General features: G+C 46.1%; 1 protein-coding gene across 6 annotated transcripts in view; it reads left to right on the top strand.

Moving 5' to 3' along the window:
• Positions 1 to 26746, top strand: part of LOC139250576 (uncharacterized) — a 336890-nt gene that overhangs the window by 266943 nt on the left and 43201 nt on the right. For all 6 annotated transcript variants that reach the window (XM_070872975.1, XM_070872969.1, XM_070872972.1 and 3 more), the window contains one exon: positions 7959 to 8051. In XM_070872975.1, the coding sequence (XP_070729076.1) occupies positions 7959 to 8051 (93 nt within the window). The remainder of the gene's footprint in view (positions 1 to 7958; positions 8052 to 26746) is intronic.

Consider the following 26746-nt stretch of genomic DNA (forward strand, 5'->3'; position numbering starts at 1 on the left):
ATCGATACCGGACCACCACACGTGGGATCTGGCTATCGCTTTCATCATCACAATGCCTGGGTGGGTACTGTGAAGATCACTAATGAAAGTGTCCCTGTCCTTTTTTGCACAATTATCTGATTACCCCATAGGAGGCAGCCTGCCTGTATAGACATTTCATCTTTGCGCCACTGGTACGGCTTTATTTATTCCTGCGTCTCTAACAGGACATTAGACCAACTCCTGTGGAGCACACAGTTTTTTTTACTAAGAACAGTAAGGGGTCCTGGATCGTCCAGGTTCTAATCTGTCAGGCGGCAACAGGTGATTGCTCACTCTCGAATGCTTCCATTACCATAACTAAATCTGCGGGCTGTGCGATCTCCACCCCAGTGGTAGACAATGGCAGCCTACTGAGAGCATCGGCACAGTTTTTTGTATCCGTTGTCCGCATACAACTATGCCATCCGCAACGGACAACGGAAGCGCCCATCTCTGGATGTGGGCCGATGCATTCGTATTTATCCCCTTATTTTCAGAAAAGAGCGATATAAGCGGCTTATGGTCAGTTTCCAATTCAAATTTGAGCCCAAACAGATATTGATGCATTTTCTTTACCTCATAAACACACGCTAATGCTTCTTTTTCGATCATACTGTAGGACTTCTGGATGCATAAACAACCGATTGCAATTTCCCAAATTCACTAGCTTGTTGCAATACACACCTGACCCCGTACGACGACACATCACATGCTGATACCAAACGTTTACATGGATCGTACAACACAAGCAATTTCTTTGAACATAACAGCTTCCTAGCTTTCTCAAAGGCATTTTCTTGGCTTTTACCCCATACCCATTCATCTCCTTTACGCAGTAAAGAGTGCAGGGGTTCTAACAATATGTTAAGACCCGGTAAGAAGTTACCAAAATAGTTCAGGAACCCTAGAAACGACCGCAGCTCCGTCACGTTCTGTGGTCTCGGTGCATTCTTGATTGCCTCCGTCTTCGAATCGGTGGGCCTGATGCCGTCCGCCACAATTCTTCTCCCCAGGAACTCCACTTCAGGCACCAGCAAAACGCACTTCGAGCGTTTTAGCCTGAGCCCAACGCGATTAAGCTGACTAAGAACCTCCTCCAGGTTCTGAAGGTGCTCGACAGTGTCCCGACCTGTAACCAAGATTTGGTCCTGGAAGACCACGGTGCACGGGACCAACTTCAGCAAGCTTTCCATGTTCCTCTGGAATATTGCCACGGCCAAACGGGCATCTGTTGTAAACGAAGAGACCTTTGTGTGTGTTGATGCAGGTGAGGCCTTTCGAGGATTCCTCCAGCTTCTGCGTCATGTAGACTGAGGTCAAGTCCAGCTTCGTGAACGCTTTCCCTCCCGCCAGCATCACAAATAGGTCATCTGCCTTTGGTAGCGGGTATTCATCGTGCTGCGAGAAACGATTGATAGTTACTTTGTAATCACCACAGATTCTGATGGTGCCGTCTCCCTTGAGGACTGGAACAATTGGACTGGCCCACTCATTGAATTCGATCGGCGAAATGATGTCCTCTTGTTGCAGCCTGTCCAGCTCGATCTCCACCCTCTCTCTCATCGTGTACGGTACAGCTCTCGCCTTGTAATGGATGGGTCGTGCCCCTGGAATCAAATGGATCTGCACTTTTGCTTCTTGGAACTTCCTGATGCCTGGTTTGAACAGCGAGGGGAAACATAGAAACATAGAAAATAGATGCAAGAGTAGGCCTTTCGGCCCTTCGAGCCTGCACCGCCATTCAATAAGATCATGGCTGATCATTCCTTCAGTACCCCTTTCCTGCTTTCTCTCCATACTCCTGGATCCCTTTAGCCGTAAGGGCCATATCTAACTCCCTCTTGAATATATCCAATGAACTGGCCTCAACAACTCTATGCGGTAGGGAATTCCACAGGTTAACAACTCTCTGAGTGAAGAAGTTTCTCCTCATCTCTGTCCTAAATGGCCTACCCCTTATCCTAAGACTATGTCCCCTGGTTCTGGACTTCCCCAACATCGGGAACATTCGTCCTGCATCTAACCTGTCCAGTCCCGTCAGAATCTTATACGTTTCTATGAGATCCCCTCTCATCCTTCTAAACTCCAGTGAATAAAGGCCCAATTGATCCAGTCTCTCCTCATATGATAGCCCAGCCATCCCTGGAATCAGTCTGGTGAACCTTCGCTGCACTCCCTCAATAGCAAGAACGTCCTTCCTCAGACTAGGAGACCAAAACTGAACACAATATTCCAGGTAAGGCCTCACTAAGTTCCTGTACAACTGCACTAAGACCTCCCTGCTCCTATATTCAAATCCCCTAGCTATGAAGGCCAACATACCATTTGCCTTCTTTACCGCCTGCTGTACCTGCATGCCAACTTTCAGTGACTGATGACCATGACACCCAGGTCTCGTTGCACCTCCCCTTTTCCTAATCTGCCGCCATTCAGATAATATCTGTCTTTGTGAATTTGCCCCCAAAATGGATAACCTCACATTTATCCACATTATACTGCATCTGCCATGCATTTGCCCACTCACCTAACCTGTCCAAGTCACCCTGCAGCCTCTTAGCGTCCTCCTCACAACTCACACCGCAACCCAGTTTAGTATCATCTGCAAACTTGGAGATATTACACTCTATTCCTTCATCTAAATCGTTAATGTAAACTGTAAAGAGCTGGGGTCCCAGCACTGAGCCCTGCGGCACTCCACTAGTCACTGCCTGCCATTCTGAACTTGCTTAGGAGCTGGGCACATGAGGTGTTGTCGACAGATGAAAGCGCTCACATGTCATCCCAGTTCCAGCTTATCTTTTCCAGCCAGCTCCTGCCGAACAGCGTGGTTCCATCGCCCGGTACCACCCAGAGTGATAGCTCGTGCACCGCTCCATCGTAGGAGACCTTTATGGTAGCACTGCCAATTACGGGAATTAGTTCCTTTGTGTATGTTCTAAGTTTGGTACGAATGGGAGTCAGGACTGGCCTTGAAGTCTTGCTGCACCACAACTTATCCAAAGTTTTTACTCATTATGGACTGACTTGAACCCGTGTCCAGCTCCATGGACACAGGGAGTCCATTATATTCAACCTTCAACATTATCGGGGGACACTTTGTGGTAAATGTGTGCACCCCATATACCTCTGTCTCCTCGGTTTGAGGCTCTGGTTTGTCATGATCCACCATGGATCTGTCCTCCTCTGCAACATGGTGGTTTGCAGGATTCGCAGTGTTTACAGCTCGCCTGCACATGCGTTGGAGGTGTCCCATTGTTCCACAGCCCTTGCAAACATATCCTTTGAAGCGGCATGAATGGAAACGATGATCGACCCGGCAGCGCCAGCAAGGTATTAATGGCCTTGTATTCACCACCCTTGATGGCGGACTCTGAGTCATCTGCAGATGTGCAGCTACAGGCGTGTAAGTCCTGCCATGTACATTTCGATTCAAAAACAACGTGACTTTGTTCACAATATTTGCAGCAGCATTAGTGTGCTTGGCATTGTCACTGGTGGAGATAAACGCCTGGGCTATCGCTATGGCTTTACTCAAGGCTGGGATCTCTAGAGTCAAAAGTTTGCGAAGTATTACTTCATGGCCAATGCCAAGTACAAAGAAGTCCCTGAGCATGTGCTCCAAGCGTCCTTCAAATTCGCAATGGCCTGCAAGGCGCCTTAGCTCGGCGACATAGCTCGCCACTTCCTGGCCTTCAGACCTCTTGTACGTGTAGAACCGATACCTTGCCATCAGAACGCTTTCCTTCGGGTTTAGATGCTCCCGGACCAATGTGCACAACTCATCGTACGACTTGTCTGTGGGTTTCGCTGGAACGAGCATGTTTTTTATGAGGCCATACGTTGATGCCCCGCAAACGGTGAGGAGGATCGCCCTTCGTTTGGCAGCGTTCACTCCTCCTTCCAGCTCGTTGGCCATGAAGTGTTGGTCAAGTCGCTCCACAAAGGCTTCCCAATCATCTCCCTCCGAAAATTTCTCCAGGATGCCCACAGTTCTCTGCATTGTTGCGGTGGGGTTCGCCAGTTGTTAAGTCTTGAATAAAGAGTCAGACTAGATACTGCAAGCTCAAAGTAAGTGTGACCATTATTACAGATCTCAGAGCGCCTCTCCAGCCTGTGAGGCCTCCTTATATACAGGTGCTCCCAAGGGACTGTGGGATCCCTTGGGACTCCAGGGGATAAGCCCTCTGGTGGTTAGACATGGTATTTACAGGTTTACATACATAACAGAAAGGATATGAGGTTCAAAGCTCAGCTTGGGGTCAAACAGGACTCTGAGGTTGGGAACAATCTGATTCAACCTGAAATAGTGGCCGGAAAGGGAAGTCTGTAAGGGAAGCTAAAGTCAATGGCATAACTCCCCAATGTTTAGCTGAGGTAGTTAAGACTCATCCAAGACTGGAAGTAAGAACATAACATAAGAACATAAGAATTAGGAACAGGAGTAGGCTATCTAGCCCCTCGAGCCTGCTCCGCCATTCAATAAGATCATGGCTGATCTGGCCGTGGACTCAGCTCCACTTACCCGCCCGCTCCCCGTAACCCTTAGTTCCCTTTTTGGTTAAAAATCTATCTATCTGTGACTTGAATACATTCAATAAGCTAGCCTCAACTGCTTCCTTGGGCAGAGAATTCCACAGATTCACAACCCTCTGGGAGAAGAAATTCCTTCTCAACTCGGTTTTAAATTGGCTCCCCCGTATTTTGAGGCTGTGCCCCCTAGTTCTAGTCTCCCCGACCAGTGGAAACAACCTCTCCGCCTCTATCTTGTCTATCCCTTTCCTTATTTTAAATGTTTCTATAAGATCAAACTGATGTCTGACAAGGAATCTGATAGTTTATGGCTGAAACTATATAAAATGCTGAAAAATCGAACACCTTTTCCATTTTTGGTGTTTTTTTTTCCTACCACTTACAACTCACAGCTGTATTTCTTTAGCATTTCTGCCTAATTGCCAAGAGATGTGGACTGCTGTGACACATTCTCAGCATTGTATTTCCACAGATGCAGGGTGAAAACTACAGCTCTTCCGACGCATCACTTGCTCTCACGTGCACAGGATCTATCACCAGGAGCTATAACTTCCCCCGCTGTTTTTTTTTGCTTATGGGTAAAATGTCTGCTGTGCCATTCCTGGCATGTGCCAGGATGCATAACACAAAATAGTACACTCCCAATCTGCAATTTTTATCGATTAACTTTACTGGTTGCAGTATCGTAGGTTGGGAGTGTGCAATCCTATTTGTGCACCAAAATGGCACAATTAAACTTTTGCCTCTCATTTTTCATGTGAAATAGAACACTCTACATATTGTAGTTCTGCATGAGCAAGGTTAAAACTACAACTCCCATGATACAACTCTCTCATACACACACATTACAGCAAATGGGATAAAAATTTAATTTTTTGAAAATTAATTTTAAATATTTTATCCCAGGCCAATGCTAATTTTACCCAGAAATAAACTAATTTTAAGAGTTTGTGCATCATTTTTTATTTTAACATTTTTTATTTAAGATTTATAATAACTCTTACTCTTGAGACTTATAATTGCCCTTTCAAAGGGTCAGGATTTACGGTCTTCTGAAAAGCCCTGCAAGTTCCAGGTGCATGCACGAAAACCCGGAACTTGCAATCTGTCGAGGCACGCCTTAGAAACATAGAAACATAGAAAATAGGTGCAGGAACAGGCCATTCAGCCCTTCTAGCCTGCACCGCCATTCAATGAGTTCATGGCTGAACATGAAACTTCAGTACCCCCTTCCTGCTTTCTCGCCATAACCCTTGATCCCCCGAGTAGTAAGGACTTCATCTAACTCCCTTTTGAATATATTTAGTGAATTGGCCTCAACTACTTTCTGTGGTAGAGAATTCCACAGGTTCACCACTCTCTGGGTGAAGAAGTTTCTCCTCATCTCGGTCCTAAATGGCTTACCCCTTATCCTCAGACTGTGACCCCTGGTTCTGGACTTCCCCAACATTGGGAACATTCTTTCTGCATCTAACCTGTCTAAACCCGTCAGAATTTTAAACGTTTCTATGAGGTCCCCTCATTCTTCTGAACTCCAGTGAATACAAGCCCAATTGATCCAATCTTTCTTGATAGGTCAGTCCCGCCATCCCGGGAATCAGTCTGGTGAACCTTCGCTGCACTCCCTCAATAGCAAGAATGTCCTTCCTCAAGTTAGGAGACCAAAACTGTACACAATACTCCAGGTGTGGCCTCACCAAGGCCCTGTACAACTGTAGCAACACCTCCCTGCCCCTGTATTCAAATCCCCTCGCTATGAAGGCCAACATGCCATTTGCTTTCTTAACCGCCTGCTGTACCTGCATGCCAACCTTCAATGACTGATGTACCATGACACCCAGGTCTCGTTGCACCTTCCCTTTTCCTAATCTGTCACCATTCAGATAATAGTCTGTCTCTCTGTTTTTACCACCAAAGTGGATAACCTCACATTTATCCACATTATACTTCATCTGCCATGCATTTGCCCACTCACCTAACCTATCCAAGTCACTCTGCAGCCTAATAGCATCCTCCTCGCAGCTCACACTGCCACCCAACTTAGTATCATCCGCAAATTTGGAGATACTGCATTTAATCCCCTCGTCTAAATCATTAATGTACAATGTAAACAGCTGGGGCCCCAGCACAGAACCTTGCGGCACTCCACTAGTCACTGCCTGCCATTCTGAAAAGTACCCGTTTACTCCTACTCTTTGCTTCCTGTCTGACAACCAGTTCTCAATCCACATCAGCACACTACCCCCAATCCCATGTGCTTTAACTTTGCACATTAATCTCTTGTGCACATTAATGCCTTGACATATCTGAACCCACTATAAAATCACTTTTGCTGGTGCAGTGTTGAGCTATTTGCCCAATTACTGCCCATCAATTGCCCACAAACCTCTTACGGCTTTCACTAGTGTAACAGTTATTATAAATCTTGTTAAAAATTAAGAAATACAAAATGATACACAAACACTTAAAACTAGCTTATGCAAATATTGCCCCAAGCTAAATGATTTAAACTGTTTTTCAAAACATTTAATTTTTATTGTATTCACTATAATGAAAGGACTTTTAATTAAATTTGAAAATCAGAACATTTATATTTATTACAGTTGTCTAAATTGTTTAATTATTTGGGGATTCCAATCGGGTTTATGGGGATTCCGTTCAGAAATGGAATCCTCCTTTCTCATTGGAGGACCTGACCCACGTGATCCCAGGGTCACTTCCGAATCGCCTGCGTCTTTGGGATCCATGGGCCTTCATGTAGGCATATGCCTCGAGGCCCGCGACCTGAACTCTCCATAGCTTTGGAGCCAGAAGTTAAGTTTGTAGATCCTTCGCCGTTGTTTAACCATGGTACCGAGAAATTCCCGGCACCCAAGAATTCGGCACAAAGATTACATTTCAGTTCCAGCAAACATTAGGTCAGACCTATGTGGAGAAATATTTCTGAAGGCATTTCTAACATTAAATAACCAATTTAAATACTATTTTTTTTAATTAGCTAGTATTTATGGGTGTATTTCATTTTACGTTATTTCTGGCTCTAGCCTATTCTGAGTGAAAAATGAAAATTTGTGTCCAACAACAGCATGAAGAAATTATTTGAGTGACTTAATTGGTCACTTTTGTGCTACATGCTGGTTGGCGAAAAATAGTTTTAAAAAATGGAGAGATTACTTCCTGCTGGTTAATTCTTCATCATTTTATAATTTGGCTGCTTTTAATTAATTTAGATATAATCAATCAGATATTTGATTGGTAACTAACCAATAAGTAGTTATTTGACACCTCTGAAGCCTCATTTTAGCAGTGATTCCTTTGAAAGATGTTACAGACATAGACCAAAGGTAAATCTGGTAATTATGAGTAAAAATACAACCCTACATGTGCTAACTTGTATGTCTTTACAGTTAAAGCTGTATGATATTGCATTTGGAAACCTCAAGATGCCTGACTTCACAAACTTTTTGGATGAAATTAGAAAGATAATGGAGGAATACAAGGTATTTATGTCTTACATTCTAATTTAAATGTGGTTTCATGTCATGATTCTTAAAATTACAAAAGAAGTCAAATGAGCATAAGTGTACAGTCCAGGAAACTGGACTGGGATCATAGCGGGGACATGATGGCTGGGGTAAGTCCCATCCCAAACCTGTAGAGGTGGAGTCAGGAAAATCCAGTCCTTCATGGCTGTAAAATTATGGGTAGATTTTCCAGTTATGCACTCCCTGCGCATGACCAGAGCTCAAATCATGAAATTGGACATCCCCAGTCCCGAGATATTCTGTCTATTAAAATTAATGGGTCGGAAAATCATGGACTGGCAATCGGCAGTTTCCCAAAATGCAGTCTAGGCATGAGTCAGGAATTCCATATTGATTCTCCAAGTTGCCCTGACCAGTGAAGCTTTGTGCTGGGAAAAAACATTTAGTTCTATAATAAGAAGCAGAAAATGCCAGAAATGTACAAGTGCACTGTATAAATCTACGAAGTGATTATTTGCATGGCATTTTTTGACTCCGTCTGTGCACGCGCGCTTGTTTGGTACTGTGCATGCACACTCAATCCGGTCGTGCTTGCACAGTGCAATATATGAGGAAGGGGGCCAAACAAAGTCACTGATTACGTAGGCAAGGAGGATCTAATTACACATTCCAGGGAAACTGCTGGATGTGTCTTGTTGTCCAAAAGGACGAATGAGCAATCCGGTCTTGTCATCTTGTCATCTAAGGAGACTAATAAAAACTTTGGTGTTGTGAATAGACACATTCATAAGCATATAGGTAAGTATCTAGATAATCCCGTTATATGTTTGGAAGGGATGAAATTCGATTAGGTTCAAAAACGGGCGCGGTGAGCGTGAAGCATGATCTGCCCATGTCCATTCAAAGTGCTGCAGGCAGCACGTAAAATTCATGCTGTATGCTCATTTACATGATTGGAACCCTGAACTCAGCACTAAATGCACTATTGGTTGATTTAGCGCTCAAGAGGTGGACTAATATCAGGTGTAGTCTACGGTCCAATAATATTTTGCCGAGTTCGCTCATGAATTCTGCTACACAGGACTCAGATGGTGACTTCGATGGGGTGGCCTTCAGAATAAGGGTGATGGGCATGCATTCAGAAATGCTTGAAGCAATGGCAGGCCTACCAAAGAGCCTCTTGTCAGCATCAAAGAGCTCCAACATTGCATGGGGCATTGTGTGGTGCTTGGAGGCCATGATTTCCAGGATGAAAGTAATGGCCAACTCCATTAGGGCACGTGGATCTAACCGTGATGCTGGGTGTGATGGCCGATGTTGCAGCTTCCATTGCAGCACAAGCGGAATCGACCAACATCTGAGCGTTGCAGTGGAAGCTCAGACTGCTAGCTTGCTGCCACGCAAACTCAGACTGCTGCTATCATGGCTGGGTTTACAAGTGTGGAAAGGGGCTTGCAGGGTCTCTCAGAGGTCCAGCAATATGTCCTCCAACCGATGGCTAAGAATGTTGAGGTGCCACCCCGGGGGAGTGGCAGTGGCTCCGTGGGACAAGAACCTGCGGTCCTCTCTCAGGATGGTAACATTCCTACTCCCACCACTGCCACTCCGCCAGTGCCCTTGGTGCTGCCTGTTAGCCAGCCTATCCAGACTGCTGCCGCCCATGCTAAGGTGGTGCAGTTACAGCAGGGCCTTCTACAGCCAGAGCTGCTTGGGGTCGTCCTGGAAGGCCATCTGCAATCTCCCCCATAGAAATTCAGCAGCCTTTCACCAGCCATGCAGCAGCCACTGAGTTAGCACTACGTTAGGAGCATTAGAGTAGGCAACCATCATAGGCAGTCCCTCGAAGCGAGGATGACTTGCTTCCACGCCAAAAAGGGATCAGTTCACAGGTGTTTCAATGAAGGACCTTATTCTATTTCTAACACAGATGAGGCTGAACACAGGGAGGTTAAAGTAAGAGTGACCTCAGTCTTTATTAAGACACTCCAGTGTGAGGAACAGGTCTTAGGGGCCGGCTTATATACAGTGCTCCCAAGGGATGCTGGGATCCCTTGCGACTTCAGGGGATGAGCTCCCTGGTGGCGGAACATGGGAGTGCATGTTTTACAGATACACAACATCACTCCCCCCACCCCCCCAAAGTCAAAGTGAAAACTATTTACAAGGTGAGGCGGTCGGGAGCCTTTCTTTCCCTGGTGGACTGCCTCGGTACAAATGTCTGTTCTGGTGTGTTGGCTATGCCCTCGCTGGACTGGCATGTTGTTGGCCCTGCAGGGCTGCTAGGTGAGCCTGGCCTTGCTGGGCTGTTGGGTGTGATGGGTTCGATTTCCTGGTCCGGCGTGGTGTCGTTGATCCTTTGGGTGTGTGTTGTGGGCTCGAAAAAGGTGCTGTCTGCTGTGGGGTGTTCAGGGCAGTCTGTGAACCGCAGCCTCGTTTGGTCCAGGTGTTTTCTGCAAATTTGTCCATTGTCTAGTTTGACTACAAACACCCTATTCCCTTCTTTAGCTATCACCGTGCCCGCAATCCACTTGGGACCATGTCCATAGTTTAGCACATACACAGGGTCATTCAGATCAATTTCCCGTGACACAGTGGCGCGACCATCGTTTACATTTTGTTGCTGCCGCCTGCTCTCTACCTGATCATGCAGGTTGGGGTGAACCAGTGAGAGTCTGGTTTTAAGTGTCCTTTTCATGAGTAGCTCAGCCGGGGCCACCCATGTGAGCGAGTGGGGTCTCGTGCGGTAGCTGAGCAGTACTCGGGACAGGCAGGTTTGGAGTGAACCTTCTGTGACTCGTTTAAGGCTCTGTTTGATGGTTTGTACTGCCCGCTCTGCCTGCCCATTGGAGGCTGGTTTAAATGGGGCCGAGGTGACATGTTTTATCCCATTGCGGGTCATGAATTCTTTAAATTCGGCACTGATGAAACATGGGCCGTTGTCACTGACCAGTATGTCAGGCAGGCCGTGGGTGGCAAACATGGCCCTCAGGCTTTCAATGGTGGCAGTGGCGGTGCTTCCCGACATTATTTCACATTCAATCCATTTTGAAAAAGCATCCACCACCACCAGGCACATTTTACTGACAAACGGGCCTGCATAGTCGACATGGATCCTCGACCATGGTCTGGAGGGCCAGGACCACAAACTTAGTGGTGCCTCTCTGGGCGCGTTGCTCAACCGAGCACATAAACTGCATTGCCATACACAGGACTCGAAGTCAGAGTCGATACCGGGCCACCACACATGGGATCTTGCTATCGCTTTCATCATTACTATACCCGGGTGTGTGCTGTGGAGATTCGAGATAAATGTCTCTCTGCCCTTTTTTGGTAGCAGTACGCAGTTACCCCACAACAGGCAGTCTGCCTGAATGGACAGCTATCCTTTTGCCGCTGGAACGGCTTGATTGGCTCTTGCATTTTAACGGGGATTCTGGCCCAGCTCCCATGCAGTACACAGTTTTTTACTAGGGATAGCAGAGGATCTTGGCTGGTCCAAGTCCTAATCTGGCGGGCCGTCACAGGTGATTTATCATTTTCAAATGCTTCCATGACCATCAGCAAATCTGCGGGCTGCGCCACCATCAATAAGTTTGCAGACTGCGCCATTTCCACCCCCATGGTGGGCAATGGTAGCCGACTGAGAGCATCCGCATAGTTCTCGGTGCCTAGCCTGTGGCGGATGGTATAGTTATACGCTGATAACGCGAGTGCCCACCTTTGTATGCGGGCTGCGGCATTAATATTTATCCCCTTGTTTTCAACGAACAGGGATGTGAGGGGCTTGTGATCGGTTTCCAGCTCAAATTTGAGGCCAAACAGGTACTGATGCATTTTCTTTACCCCGAACACACACGCTAATGCCTCTTTCTCAATCATGCTGTAGGGCATCTCGGCCTTGGACAAGCTCCTGGAAGCATAGGCGACAGGTTGCAACTTCCCCGCAACGTTAGCTTGTTGTAATACCCACCCGACTCCGTACGACGACGAGTCACATGCTAGCACAAGTCTTTTACACGGGTTATACAATACAAGCAGCTTGTTGGGGCATAAAATGTTTCTGGCTTTCTCAAAAGCAATTACTTGATTTTTTTCCCCCATATCCAGTTCTCACCTTTGCGCAATAACACATGTAGGGGCTCTAAAAGGGTGCTTAACCCCGGTAGGAAGTTACCAAAATAGTTGAGGAGTCCCAGGAACGACCGCAGTTCCGTGACGTTTTGTGTCCTGGGCGCGTTCCTGATAGCCTCTGCCTTGGCGTCTGTGGGCCGAATGCCGTCCGCCACGATCTTTCTCCCCAAAAACTCCACTTCTGTTGCCATGTAGATGCATTTCGACCTCTTCAGCTGCAGCCCTATGCGATCCAGTCGCTGGAGGACCTCCTTCACATATTGTAGGTTCTCGGCGGTGTCCCGCCCCGTGACCAATATATCGTCCTGAAAAACCACCATGTGTGGTACCGACTTGAGTAGGCTCTCCATGTTTCTCTGGAAGATCGCTGCAGCTGACCGAATTCCAAACGGGCATCTGTTGTCGATGAACAGTCCCTTGTGCGTGTTGATGCAGGTGAGGCCCTTCAAAGACTCCTCCAGCTCCTGCGTCATGTAGGCCAAAGTCAGGTCGAGCTTGGTGAATGTCTTGCCTCTTGCCAGCGTCGCAAATAGGTCGTCTGCCTTAGGTAGCGAGTATTGGTCCTGTAGCGAGAAACGATTAGTTACTTTATAATTGCCACAAATGCTGACCGTGCCATCACTTTTGAGTACTGGAACAATTGGGCTGGCCCACTCGCTGAATTCCACTCGGGAGATGATGCCCTCGCGTTGCAGCCTGTCCAGGTCGATTTCCACTCTTTCCCTCATCATGTGAGGTACCGCTCGCGCCTTGTGGTGAATGGGTCGTGCCTCTGGGACCAAGTGGATCCACACTTTCGCCCTGGAAAAGTTTCCAATGCCTGGCTCAAAAAGGGAAGGAAATTTGTTTAGAACCTGGGCACATGAGGCCAGCGCTCGGATGTCGTGATCACTACTACTAAGATGCTCTCTACTCTTACTTCTCCTATCTGTTCTGGTTCATTCCCTATTTCAAGATCCAGCAGTGATTCTTTTCTTGTTGGACTTATTACATACTGAGTGAGAAAGGAGTCCTGTATATACTGTAAAAATGTAATTCCCTTGTCTCCTTTTTCTACATCTTCCTGCCAGTTTATTTGAAGGTAGTTGAAATTTCTCACGATTATTATTCTATGCCTGCTAATCACCTCTTAAATTTGCCTACGTATTTCTTCCTACATTTCCGTTTCACTATTTGGGGGTCTACAGTATATTCCTATTAGGGTGATGATCTCTTTTTATCTGTTACGTCAATCTATATGGATTCTGTATCTGTATTACTGCTATTTACACTCTTTTCTACTGCCATTATGTTATATTTAACTAGTATAGCTACTCCACCTCCCATCCTTTCTTCTCTTTTCTTTCTAAATGTGTTATAGCAGGCAATATTTAGTTGCCAATCCGATTCCCTATCATAGAATCATAGAATAGTACAGCACAGAAGGAGGCCATTCAGCCCATCGAGCCTACGCCAGCCCCTTCGAAGAGCAATCCAGTGAGTCCTACTTCCCCACTTTTTCTCCATATCGCTGCATTTTTTTCTCCTTCAAGTATTTATCGATTTCCCTTTTGAAGGCTCCTACTGAATCTATATCCACCACCCTATGAGGCAGTGCATTCCAAATTCTAACCACTCATTGCGTAAAAAGATTTTTCCTCATGTCACCTCTGGTTCTTTTGCCAATCACCTTAAATCTGTGCCCTCTGGTTATTAACCTTTCAGCCTTTGGAAACAGTTTCTCTGTATTTACTCTATCTAAACTCTTCATGATTTTAAACACCTCTATCAAATCTCCTCTGAGCCTTCTCTGCTTCAAGGAGAACAACCCCAGCTTCTCCAGTCTATCCATGTAATTGTAATCCTCCATCCCTGGAACCATTCTACTAAATCTCATCTGTACCCTCTCCAAATCCTTCACGTTCTTCCTAAAATGTGGTGCCCAGAATTGGGACACAATTCTCCAACTGGGATCGAACTAAGTTTAGCATAACTTCCTGGCTTTTGTACTCTGCCTCTATTTATAAAGTCCAGGATCCCATATGCTTTATTAAATGCTTTGTTAACCGGTCCTGCCACCTTTGTGCACAACATAAGAACATAAGAAATATGAGCAGGAGTAGGCCATTTGGCCCCTTGAGCCTGCTCCGCCATTCAATAAGATCATGGCTGATCTGATCATGGACTCAGCTCCACTTCCCTGCCCGCTCCCCATAACCCTTTACTCCGTTATCGCTGCCTTAAATATATTCAATGACCCAGCCTCCAGGTCTATCTGTTCTTACACCCCCTTTAAAATTGTACCATTTAGTGTATATTATCTCTTCTCTTTCTTCCTACCAAAATGTATCACCTCACACATCCCTGCGTTGAATTTCAACTGCCATGTGTCCCACAATTCCACCAACCTGCCTATGACTATTACTATCTTCCTCACTACTTATTACACTTCCAAGTTCGAGTCATCTGCAAATTTTGGAATTGTGCCTGTACCGCCCAAGTCCAAGTTATTAATGTGTATCAAAAACAGCAGTGGTCGTAGTACTGAACCTGAGGAACCTCTATCCAATCCAAAAACAGCCATTCACCACAACTCTCTGCTTTCTAACCCTTAGGCAATTTTGTATCCATGCTGCTACTGCACCTTTTATCCCATGGGCTTCAATTTTGCTAATGAACCTATTATGTGGTACTTTATCAAATTCCTTTTGCAAGTCCATATATACATCAACGGCACTGTCCTCATCCACCCTCTATGTGTGTTTCTGTGTGTGTGTGTCTGTGTGTGTCTGTGTGTTTCTGTGTGTGTGTGTTTCTGTGTATGTGTGTGTGTTTGTGTGTGTATGTGTCTGTGTGTGTGTGTGTTTCTGTGTGTGTGTGTGTGTCTATCTGTGTGTTTGTGTATGTCTGTGTGTGTGTGTGTTTCTGTGTGTGTGTTTCTGTGTGTGTGTGTGTGTCTGTGTGTGTTTCTGTGTGTGTGTGTGTGTGTTTCTGTGTATGTGTGTGTGTGTGTTTCTGTGTGTGTGTCTGTCTGTGTGTTTCACTGTGTGTGTGTCTGTCTATGTGTTGCTGTGTATGTGTGTGTGTGTTTCTGTGTGTGTGTGTCTGTTTCTCTGTGTGTGTTTGTGTGTGTGTGTTTCTGTGTGTGTGTGTTTCTGTGTGTGTGTGTTTCTGTGTGTGTGTGTGTCTGTGCCTGTCTGTGTGTTTGTGTGTTTCTGTGTGTGTGTGTTTCTGTGTATGTGTGTGTGTGTTTGTGTGTATGTGTGTTTCTGTGTGTGTCTGTGTGTCTGTGTGTTTCACTGTGGGTGTATGTGTCTGTGTGTTTCTGTGTGTGTGTGTGTCTGTCTATGTGTTTCTGTGTATGTGTGTGTGTGTTTCTGTGTGTGCGTGTGTTTCTGTGTGTGTGTATGTGTGTCTGTGTGTGTGTGTGTGTCTGTGTGTGTGTGTCTGTGTGTGTGTGTTTCTGTGTGTCTGTGTTTCTGTGTGTGTGTGTGTGTGTGTGTGTTGTAAAGTCCTCAGACAATACCACAAATCCACACGAGGCACATTCTATGGATAAGGTCACTCTGTGACCTGCACCTTTATTCACAGGACCAAGAAGTGATGACCCTGCATGAGACCTCCCTTTATATACCTGGATGACCAGGTGAGGAGTGTCTCCCACAAGTTCACACCCTGTGGTCAAGGTGTGCATTTCTTACGTATATACAGTATTGCAGTGTTGTTACATGAAGGTTACATACATGACATCACCTTCCCCCCAACGTCTTATTGGGATCACAGGTTAAGTCTTTCGGGTGGTCTGCGCTCCCTCGTGGAGCGCAGCAGTTGGGGCTCTGGCTGTTGAGCCTTGGCCTGCGTGTCTGTCCCCTGTAGTGATTCCGGCCTGTCCGGGCTGACCGCAGGGACTGTGCATGCTGCTGAATGCTCTTGTTGCTCGTTCACTGGCGGTGGTGTGAATACCATCTCATGATCTTCCTCAGGTTCCTCAGAGTCCATACTGAACCTTTTTTTTACTTGGTCCAGATGCTTGCGGCATATCTGCTCATTGTTAAGCTTAACCACGATAGCCCTATTCCCCTCTTTGTCTATTACAGTACCTTCAAGCCATTTGAGCCCCAAAGCGTGATTGAGAACAAATACGGGGTCACCAATTTCTATACATCTCCCCCTTGAATTACGGTCATGGTACTCATTTTGGGACTGCCGCTTGCCTTCAACAATGTCGGACAAGACAGGATGAATGAGGGACAGCCGCGTTTTGAGTGTACGTTTCATAAGGAGCTCTGCAGGCGGGACCTCCATGAGTGAGTGGGGTCGGGACCTATAGGCCAGCAGGAGGCGCGATAGGCGGCATTGAAGGGAGGGACCTTGAATCCTGAGCATGCCTTGTTTTATGATTTGGACCGCACGTTCCGCCTGACCATTGGAGGCCGGCTTGAACGTTGCTGTCCTGACATGGTTGATGCCATTACCCGATATGAACTCCCGGAATTCGTAGCAAGTGAAACATGGGCCATTATCGCTAACAAGGATGTCCGGCAAACCGTGGGTCGCAAAGACCGCACGTAGACTCTCCACAGTGGTGGATGTCGTGTATGAATTCAAAATGATGCACTCGATCCATTTCGAGTACGCATCAATCACGATGAGAATCATTTTCCCCATGAACGGGCCCACGTAGTCTACGTGAATGCGTGACCATGGCCTGGTGGGCCAGGGCCACGGGCTGAGCGGGGCCTCCCAGAGGACATTTCCCAGCTGAGCACACGTTGTACACCTGTGAGCACAGTGTTCCAGGTCTGAATCAATTCCCGGCCACCAAACTGTGATATCTTCACAGAGCACACACACACAGCTCTTAAGATGGCAGGCTCTCAGTCCGGAAGCTACCAAAAGCTGCCTGTCTGTTTATTATAACTCTGCAGCTGCAGTACACAATACGTCCACATCCCAGTATAGAGCTACAAGCAGTACAAGCTTACAGCACTTACAGACATCACAGTTCTCCCTTCTTAATGAAAAAACCATCATAACAAACATCATAAATAACTTCATTTTTATATATATTTACAAATTTAACTTTACGACTTGTTTTCTGTTTCGAAGAGGATACCTTCGCTCTCGAACAGAACCTTCCAAACATGGTGTTGATTTCACACTCATTGGAGGGTCATCCTGAGGAACATTTTCCTCCATGGAATTTCCTTGATTTTCATTTGTACTCCCTCTAACTTCAGGCTCTTTGTTTCCCTGACTCGGACTCAGACTTTCATTCTGATTCTCTCTTGGATTTGTTTCCAGTACATTGGATTTAGGATTTGCTATTGGTATATTAAAACTATCTGATGAGTCAGAAATAATTGAATCATTCCCACCTTCAACTCTTTCCATGTCTGTAGGTAAAATATGATCAATCTGGACAAACCTAACCTGTCCATTATCAAACATCTTTCCCAAATATGTGCGAGGACCACATATCTTCACCATTCTTCCGGGTAACCACTTTAAACATTTTTGGTGATGGTTCTTCACTCTCATCTTCTGGTTTAATTTCACTCTTCTCTCTTTTACTCGACCTCTATCATGATTCTCTTTTTGTCTGATTTGTGTCTCTTCTATAGACTGTGCCAAATTTGGCTTTAACAATGAGAATCTGGTTCATGGCAGTCGTTTGAGAAACAACTCCGCTGGAGTTCTACCAGTAGTTGTATGAGGAGTATTTTGATATGTAATCAAAAAATTAGCCAATTTGTGATCCAATGACAACTGCCGTTTTCTTGGATTTGGATCTAACATTTATTTTATGAGGGCATGTTTGACAATTTGTACAGTGCGCTCTGCTGCACCATTCGAAGCAGGGTGGTATGGTGGAACGTTGGTATGTTTCACACCATTTTTGCTTGTGAATTGTGCAAATTCTTCTGAGCGAAATTGTGGTCCATTATCAGAAACAATTTCTTCAGGGAGGCCAAATGCAGAAAATAATTTTCGTAAAATGTCCAATGTTTTATTTGTTGCTATTTTCCACATTGGAAACACCTCAACCCACTTTGAATGGCTATCAATTACAATGAACAATTGTTGTCCATCTAACTCGGCAAAATCAATATGTAGCCTTTGCCACACCCTGGAAGGCCATTTCCATGGCTGTAATGGTACTGGTGGTGGTTGCTTGCTTACCGATTGACATGTCGTACACTGACTCACAATGTACTCGATATCTTTATCAAAACCTGGCCATCATAAATAACTGCGTGCAAAACTCTTGGTCAAGCACATTCCCAGGTGCTGGTCATGGAGGTCTCCTAATAATTTGGACCTGAATTTATTTGGTATAACCACTCTTGCACCCCACATGATACAATCTTTATCGACTGATAATTCATTCCTACGAATGAAGAATGGATGTGTATCTTTGTCTGTTCCCTGGTTTGGCCATCCAGTTGCAATCTCCTCATACACCTTTGACATCAATGGGTCATGTTTGGTTGCTCTACCAATCTCTTCAGCTGTGACTGGCAGTTTATCAATGTATGAAAAATAAAACACTTCTTCCCTATCGGGTGTACCCTGTGATGGGGAAGGCAATCTAGACATTGCATCAGCATTACTGTGATCAGCTGATCGTCTTTATTCAATATCATATGTATATGCTGATAAAATCAAAGCCCATCTCTGCATTCAGGCTGCAGCTAATGTTGGAACTGGGGACTTTGGATGGAGGATTGCTGTTAGGGGCTTATGGTCCGTAACGATGGTAAATTTACGACCATACAAGTATTTGTGAAACTCCTTGACCCCAAAAATTAATGCCAAAGCTTCCCTTTCAATTTGCGCATAATTTCTCTCACTGACACTGAGAGTGCGTGAAGCAAAAGCAGTTGGTCTCTCCTCCCCACTGCTTAATACATGAGAGATCACTGCCCCAACTCCATATGGAGCGGCATCACATGCTTGTTTAATTTCCTTAGATATGTCATAGTGAACTAACATGGTGCTCTCTACCAATTTGTTTTTACACTCCTTGAATGCTGTATCGCATTCTTTTGACCACTTCCACTGGACCTGTTTTTTCAAAAGTTCATTTAATGGATGTAATACTGTAGCCAAATTTGGTAGGAACTTCCCATAATAGTTCAAAAGACCCAAGAATGAACGAAATTCAGTGACATTCCTGGGAGTAGGTGCATTTCTAATTGCATCCAATTTTGCCTTGGTCGGATGTAAACCATCTTTGTCTACTCTGTACCCTAAGTACTCCACTGAGTTTTTAAATAAGTCACACTTATAAGCAGACACTCGTACTTTGTGCTTCTCTAGCCGTTTGAGGACTTCATTCAATATTTTATAATGAATTTTCCTATTTGGTGCTGAAATTGGTATGTCATCCAAATAACATACTACCCCTTCAATACCTTGCAAAATCTGGTTCATCACCCCTTGGAATATGGCAGGGGCGGAAGACACTCCAAACGGTAGTCTATTAAATTGATATAGGCCTAGATGAGTGTTTATAATCAAACATGACTTGGACTCTTCATCTAGTTCAAGCTGTAAGTAAGCATTCGTAAGATCCAGTTTTGAGAAGATCTGACCACCTGTTAGTGTTGTGAACAAATCTACTATATTCGGCAATGTATTTGGGACATTACTCTCTAGAACCTGGTTTACGGTTACCTTATAATCACCACTCAATCTTACTTTACCATCAGACTTAGGTACAACAACAATGGGTGTAGCCCAATTACATCGATCTGTCTTACAAATAATGTTCTCAGTCTCTAGTCTTTTGAGTTCTTGCTCAACTTTCTCTTTGAGTGCATATGGTACGGAACTTGGCTTGTAGTAAACCGATCTAGCGTCCTTCTGTACCCTGACACTCGCCTTGAAGCCTTGGATCGGACTGCCCGTTTCACAGAACACCTTCGGATACTGTTTGATAACCTCATCCGTTGATGAAAATCTCGCTTCCACAGAAAAGACCTTACTCCAATCCAGCTTCAGTGAGCTTAACCAATTTCTTCCTAGTAAAGCAGTCTTGTCTCCTTTCACTATTATTAGAGGCAAGTTCTGAAATTGATCTTTATATTTCACCGGTACGGTGATACGGCCTACTACAGGAATTTTCTCTCCCGAGTAGCCTCGCAGCTCTATCTTGGATTTCTCCAGTTGGAAATCACGCAATTTGTCGCAATATAGTGACTCCGGGACTACACTCACGGAGGCACCCGTGTCAATTTCCGTTGGTATCTTGAATTCCGCAACATCTATGTGGATTTTGATGCTTTCTGAATCGCTGTCCATTAACCTCGTGTTCCTGATGACGTGTAATTCTAACATCTCGCCCTACTGTTGTTCTTCCAAGCCATGCAGTCTCTGGATTACTACGCATAGCTTTGAACGCTGGACTCATAGCTTTAAAAGTTGGTTTACCCTTCAGTCGGCATGCCTTCGCAAGATGCCCAGTCTTTCTGCAGAAGAAACACTCTGCCTTCACATATGGACAACTTTTAGCAATGTGTTGTCCCAGGCACCTATAGCACGACTTTGACGTTCTGTTAGAATTTCCAGTTTCTGAGACTTTCGGCCCTGGCCGTCTTTTACTTTGAACCTGCAGATGATTTACCTCGGTTGACTGACGACCGTAATCATTATTTAATTCTCGGGAATATTGTTCGGCCATGCTCATCGACCTCGCTGTCTGACAAGCAATCTCAAAAGTCAAGTCATCCGTCGTCAATAACTTCCTTCTGGTCGCATCAATTTTCACCCCACAAACAAAACGATCCCGTAATGCTCGGTTTTGAAAGTTCCCAAAATTACAGTGCATCGATAGTTTTTTTAATGCTATGATATAATCATTGATACTTTCATAAATCTTTTGATTCCATATCCCGAAACAAAAGCTTTCAGCAATTTCTAACGGTTTGGGGTTATAGTGCTACTCCAGCTTCATTAAAATCTCTTTAAGCATTGTGTCCTTTGGCTCGTCAGGCACAAGCAAATTTACAAGGGTTTCGTATAATGCCGGACCCGCCACCGATAAGAAAATCGCTTTCTTACGTTCCAATACAGCCTGGTTCTGGACTGCATTGTCTGGAACTTTGATTATGTTATTTGCAGTGAAATACATTTCTAGCCGGTCCACATACGCTTTAAAATGTTCCTGGTTGTGTCTATATTCACCCAAATATCCGATTACACCTGCCATGTTTAAACTCTAGCTGTTCTCACCTGTGCTGTAGTTTACCTCGGATTTTGTATTTTTTTTTCAAAGACAGAAACTTCCAAAGTCTTCTGTCGGCTGGCTGAATCCTTCATCAACAAAATTTAAGCTTTAAACATCCGAAAAAATCCCATCCTCAGTCGCCAACTGTGATATCTTAACAGAGCACACACACACAGCTCTTAAGATGGCAGGCTCTCAGTCCGGAAGCTACTGGAAGCTGCCTGTCTGTTTATTGTAACTCTGCAGCTGCACTACACAATACGTCCACATCCCAGTATAGAGCTGCAAGCATTACAAGCTTACAGCACTTACAGACATCACACAAATGTGTGACCGGGCAATGGCCTTCATCAGCACGATGCCTGGGTGCTCGCTGTGGAGTTCCCTGATGAAAGCTCCCCTGCCCCTCTGGGGCATGACTACCCGGCTGCCCCATAGGAGGCAGTCGGCTTGGATGGAGAGCGCATCCATCCGCCTGTGAAACGGTCTGACCTCCTCAGGGCATGCTCCGTGTGTGGGCGCCCAATCCCCAGTCAGGACACATTTCTTAATTAAAGATAGGAGATCTCTGTTGGTCCAGATTTTGATCTGGCGGGCTGTGATGGGGGAGCCTGCGCTGTCAAAGGCATCAACGGCCATGACCATCTCAGCGCTTTGCTCCGCTGCCCCCTCAGTGGTGGCTAGTGGAAGCTTGCTGAGCACGTCAGCGCAATTTTCAATGCCCGGCCGGTGCCGGATGGTGTAGTCATACGCAGCCAGCGTGAGAACCCATCGCTGTATGCGAGCTGAAGCATTGGCATTGACAGCCTTGCTGTCTGACAACAGGGATGTTAATGACTTGTGGTCCGTTTCTAATTCGAACCTCCTGCCAAAAAGGTACTGGTGCATCTTTTTCACCCCATAGACACATGCGAGTGCTTCCTTCTCAACCATCCCATATTCCCGTTCTGCTTGAGAGAGCGACCTGCAGGCATAAGCCACAGGTTGGAGTTACCCCTCAGCATTGCCCTGCTGCAACACGCACCCAATCCCATCGGACGATGCATCACATGTCAGAACCAATTTCTTACAAGGGTTGTACAGGGTCAACAACTTATTTGAACAGAGTAGGTTTCGCGCCCGATCAAAAGCCAACTGTGACAGTCGCCCCAAAACCAATCGCAACCCTTACGCTGGAGCACGTGTAGCGGCTCCAACAATGTGCTTAAGTTCAGCAGAAAGTTCCCGAAATAGTTCAAGAGTCCCAGAAATGAACGCAACTTCGATGTGTTGCAGGGCCTGGGCGCTCGTCGAATCGCCTCTGTTTTGGATTTGGTAGGCCGAATCCCGTCTGCAGCAACCCTCCTGCCCAGAAACTCGACTTCGGGAGCCAAAAACGCACACTTAGGCTTCTTGAGTCACAGGCCTACCCAGTCCAGTCGGCGTAGCACCTCTTCCAGGTTGTGGAGGTGTTCCTCGGTGTCCCAACCCATGATGAGGATATTGTCCTGGAATACGATTGTTTCCGGAATGGATTTGAGCAGGCTTTCTATGTTTCTTTGAAAGATCACGGCCGCTGATCGAATGCGAAACGGGCACCTGTTGTAAACAAACAGTCCCTTGTGCGTGGTGATTGTGGTCAGTAGTTTGGATTCGTTGGCCAGTTCTTGGGTCATGTAGGCTGAAGTGAGGTCCAACTTGGTGAACAGCTTGCCACCTGCCAGCGTGGCAAAAAAATCCTCCGCTCTCGGAAGTGGGTATTGGTCTTGTAGGTACACCCGGTTGATAGTGGCTTTGTAGTCGCCACAGATCCTGACCGAGCCATCCGCTTTTAGGACGGGAACAATGGGGCTCGCCCAGTCGCTGAATGCAACGGGTGAGATGATGCTCTCTCTCAGCAAACGCTCCAATTCGCTTTCAATTTTCTCCCGCATCACATACGGCACAGCTCTGGCTTTGTGGTGCACTGGACTGGCGTCCGGGGTGATGCGAATCACTACTTTGGTACCTTTGAACATCCCGACGCCTGGTTGGAATAGCGACTCAAATTGCTGTAGGACCTGTGAGCATGAACTTCGCTCCACAGATGAAACTGCGTGCACATCCCCCCATTTCCAGTTCATCTCAGCTAACCAGCTCCTCCCCAACAGTACGGGACCATTGCCCAGGACAATCCAGAGCAGCAGCCAGTTCACTGATCCATTGTGTGTGACAGCCAACATTGCACTGTCTAGCACTGGAATGATTTCTTTGGTGTACGTTCGTAATTGAGTTTCAATGCGTTCTAGTTTGGGTCTGCTGGTTTTGAGTGGCCATAGCTTTTCGAATTGTTGAACGCTCATGAGTGACTGGCTGGCCCCCGTGTCAGCTCCATGCATACCAGGATGCCGTTTAATAGGACCTTCATCATCATAGGTGGCGTTTTGGTATATGAGCTGTGAATATTTGCCACATGAACCCGCTGAACTTCAGCGTCCATTGATTTGCCCCATGCGTCATCCTGCTCACAGACCCCTCTTCTGGTACATCCGCCTCATAAATTAGCCTGGTCACAGGCTTCCTGCACATTCTAACTAAATGGCTAGTGAGGTTACAATTTCTGCAGGCGAACTGTTGAAACCTGCAAGTCCTGGCAGCATGTCTGCCCCCACACCTCCAGCATGAACTGAGATTCCCATTGTTGTGAACAAAAGAGCTGTTACCAGGCATTCCTCGCTGATTGTCCCTTTGACTGCTCTTGAGCACCCTGTTAGTGGGTGTCAATGGCCCCATCCCAGAACGCATTGTCCACTGGGATGGCGTAAATGTCCATTCAGCCTGCCATTGTCTGTGTTGAAAGCCTGTTCTGGGGTCTATTGCTGCCTGGGGTGTGTCGAACTGCCTTTGCCTGCCTGCTAGGTTCTGAGTCGCGTTTATGATATTGACCCCCTGATCCATCGCCATGTTGGAGTCAGAGTTGCACGTGTATATTATCTTGGTTTCCTCCTCCCCCGCCATAAAAGTCTGAGCCAGCAACGCCGCCGCTTCCAAGGTCAAGTCCTTGGTCTCGATTAACTTTCTGAAAATTCCGGCATGACCGATGCCCTCAATAAAGAAATCCCTTAGCATCTCCCCCCTGCAGGCGCTGGCCAAGCGCCGGAGGACCGCAACGAAGTCCGTATGCTCGGTGGGTATAAAATCTGTGTCGGGCCATGTGTATGCTGCTCGCCGGTTTGAGGTGCTCACTGATTAGCTTGCTGAGCTCTTCAAAGGTTTTGTCCGCCGGCTTCTTGAGTGCTAGCAGGTCTTTCATGAGTGCGTAAGTCTTAGATCCACAATTGGTCAGTAGATGAGCCCTTCGCTTGTCGGCCGCTGCATCTCCCAGCCAGTCCTTTGTGACAAAGCTCTACTGAAGCCGCTCAATGAAATCGTCCCAGTCCTCACCAACACAGTACCATTCCTCTGTGCTACCGGTAGCCATTCTCGTGGGTCGTTGATTCCCGTTTCTCGTCGCCACTGTAAAGTCCTTACACAATAGCACAATCCACATGAGGCACATTCTATGGACAAGGTCACTCTGTGACCTGCACCTTTATTCACAGGACCAAGAAGTGATGACACTGCGTGGGACCTCCCTTTATATACCTGGATGACCAGGTGAGGAGTGTCTCCCACAAGTTTACCCCCTGTGGTCAAGGTGTGCATTTCACAAGTATATACAGTATTGCCCGGAAATCGGCGCAGTCCCGGCCTGCAAGACCATCAGCCGGCCAGGGCCATTGGAGGGAGCAGTGTGAGGCAGCATACCACTGCAGGGAGCAGCACGTGCTGCTGCAGGAGGGCGACGGCTACAAAGCCAGGTCGCTGATTGCAGTGCGGGCAGGCACAGCAGGAGGGGTGAAGGAGTGGCAAGAGTCCATAGAGGGAAGTGACCGGGGTCAAGGAGAGGCATGAGTTCGGGACCCAGAAGAGGCGAGGGCCCAGGGGCAGCAAGGGCCAGCCCACACTGCGAAATGTGTGCGCGCTCGGTCTGTGCAGCAGAGCAGGTTCCTGTTAGTCTTGGGTAATCCTTGCCACTGGACCAAGACCTAGCTCTGTCAAGCCCGTGTGATGGCTGGTGTGCAACGGCCACCACACGTTAAAAAAAATCCACGCACAGGCATCCTCCACCCTTCAAGATGTAGTTCAGGATCTGGAATATTAGGTCCTTCATTGAAACACCTGTAAACTCATCCTTTTTTGGCGTGGAAGCAAGTCATCCTCATTTCGAGGGACTGCCTATGATGACGATGATGATGTTAACTCATCAAAAAACTCAATACGATTCGTTAAACATAATTTGCCCTTAACAAATCTGTGCTGGCTCTCCTTTATTAGTCCATGCTTGTCCGAGTGGCTTATAATTGTTTCTCGGATTATTGTTTCTAAAATCTTCTCCACCACCGACGTTAAACTGACAGGCCTGCAATTTCCAAATTTATCCTTCTCCCCTTTTTTGAACAAGGGAGTAACATTTTCAATCCCCTTGTGGGCAGCACCTCCGCAATTTCTACCCTTACTTCGCTCAGCAACCTAGGATGCATCCTATCAAGACCGGGTGACTTATTCACTTTAATTACCATAAGCCTGTGTAGCACCTCCTCTATCATTTTTTAAATCTCATTCAGTATCCCAGCAACCTCTTCCTTTACCATAGCTTTGCCAAAATCCTCTTCCTTGGTAAACACCAATGCAGAGTACTCATTTAGTATCTCAGCCATACCTTCTGCCTCCGCCAATAGTTCCCCATTTTGGAACTTAATTGGCCCCACTGCTCCTCTGACAACCCTTTTACTGTTAATATGCCCACAGAAGACCTTTGTATTTCCCTTTATCTTAGCTATGTTTCAGTCATGCACACCATATCCAGATCCTCTCCACAAATTATTGCCTCCAGTTCATCCATTTTGCTTTGAAATACATTTAAATTGTATTTATTATTCCTCTGTCTTTGTTTTTAGTAGTTATTTAACCTTTATGCTCTATGACTTTATCTGATCTCTGGCCATTCATGTCATTCTTATTCCTTCCTTTAATTTGTCCTTTACTCTCTCTTCCTGATTCTTTTATTGTTAGGTTTCTGCCATTTCTAGTAGCCTCAACATCCCCCCCCACCATGTTAGTAGTTTAAATTAGTCTTATTTACAGCCCTATTTATCCTTTCCGCTTGGACCTTGGTCCCAGCCTGGTTCAGATGTAGCCCATCCCAAAGGTACAGCTCCTTCCTGTCCCAGTACTGGTGCCAGTGTCCCCTGATAATGGAACCCCTTCTTCTCAGGCCAATCCTTTACCCATGTCTTGACTTTCCTAATCTGTTTGTCCCGATGCAAATTTGCATGTGACTTGGGTGTTAACCCCGACATTATTATCG

Source organism: Pristiophorus japonicus, unplaced genomic scaffold, assembly GCF_044704955.1.
Source record: "Pristiophorus japonicus isolate sPriJap1 unplaced genomic scaffold, sPriJap1.hap1 HAP1_SCAFFOLD_393, whole genome shotgun sequence".
Taxonomy (NCBI): Eukaryota; Metazoa; Chordata; class Chondrichthyes; family Pristiophoridae; genus Pristiophorus; species Pristiophorus japonicus.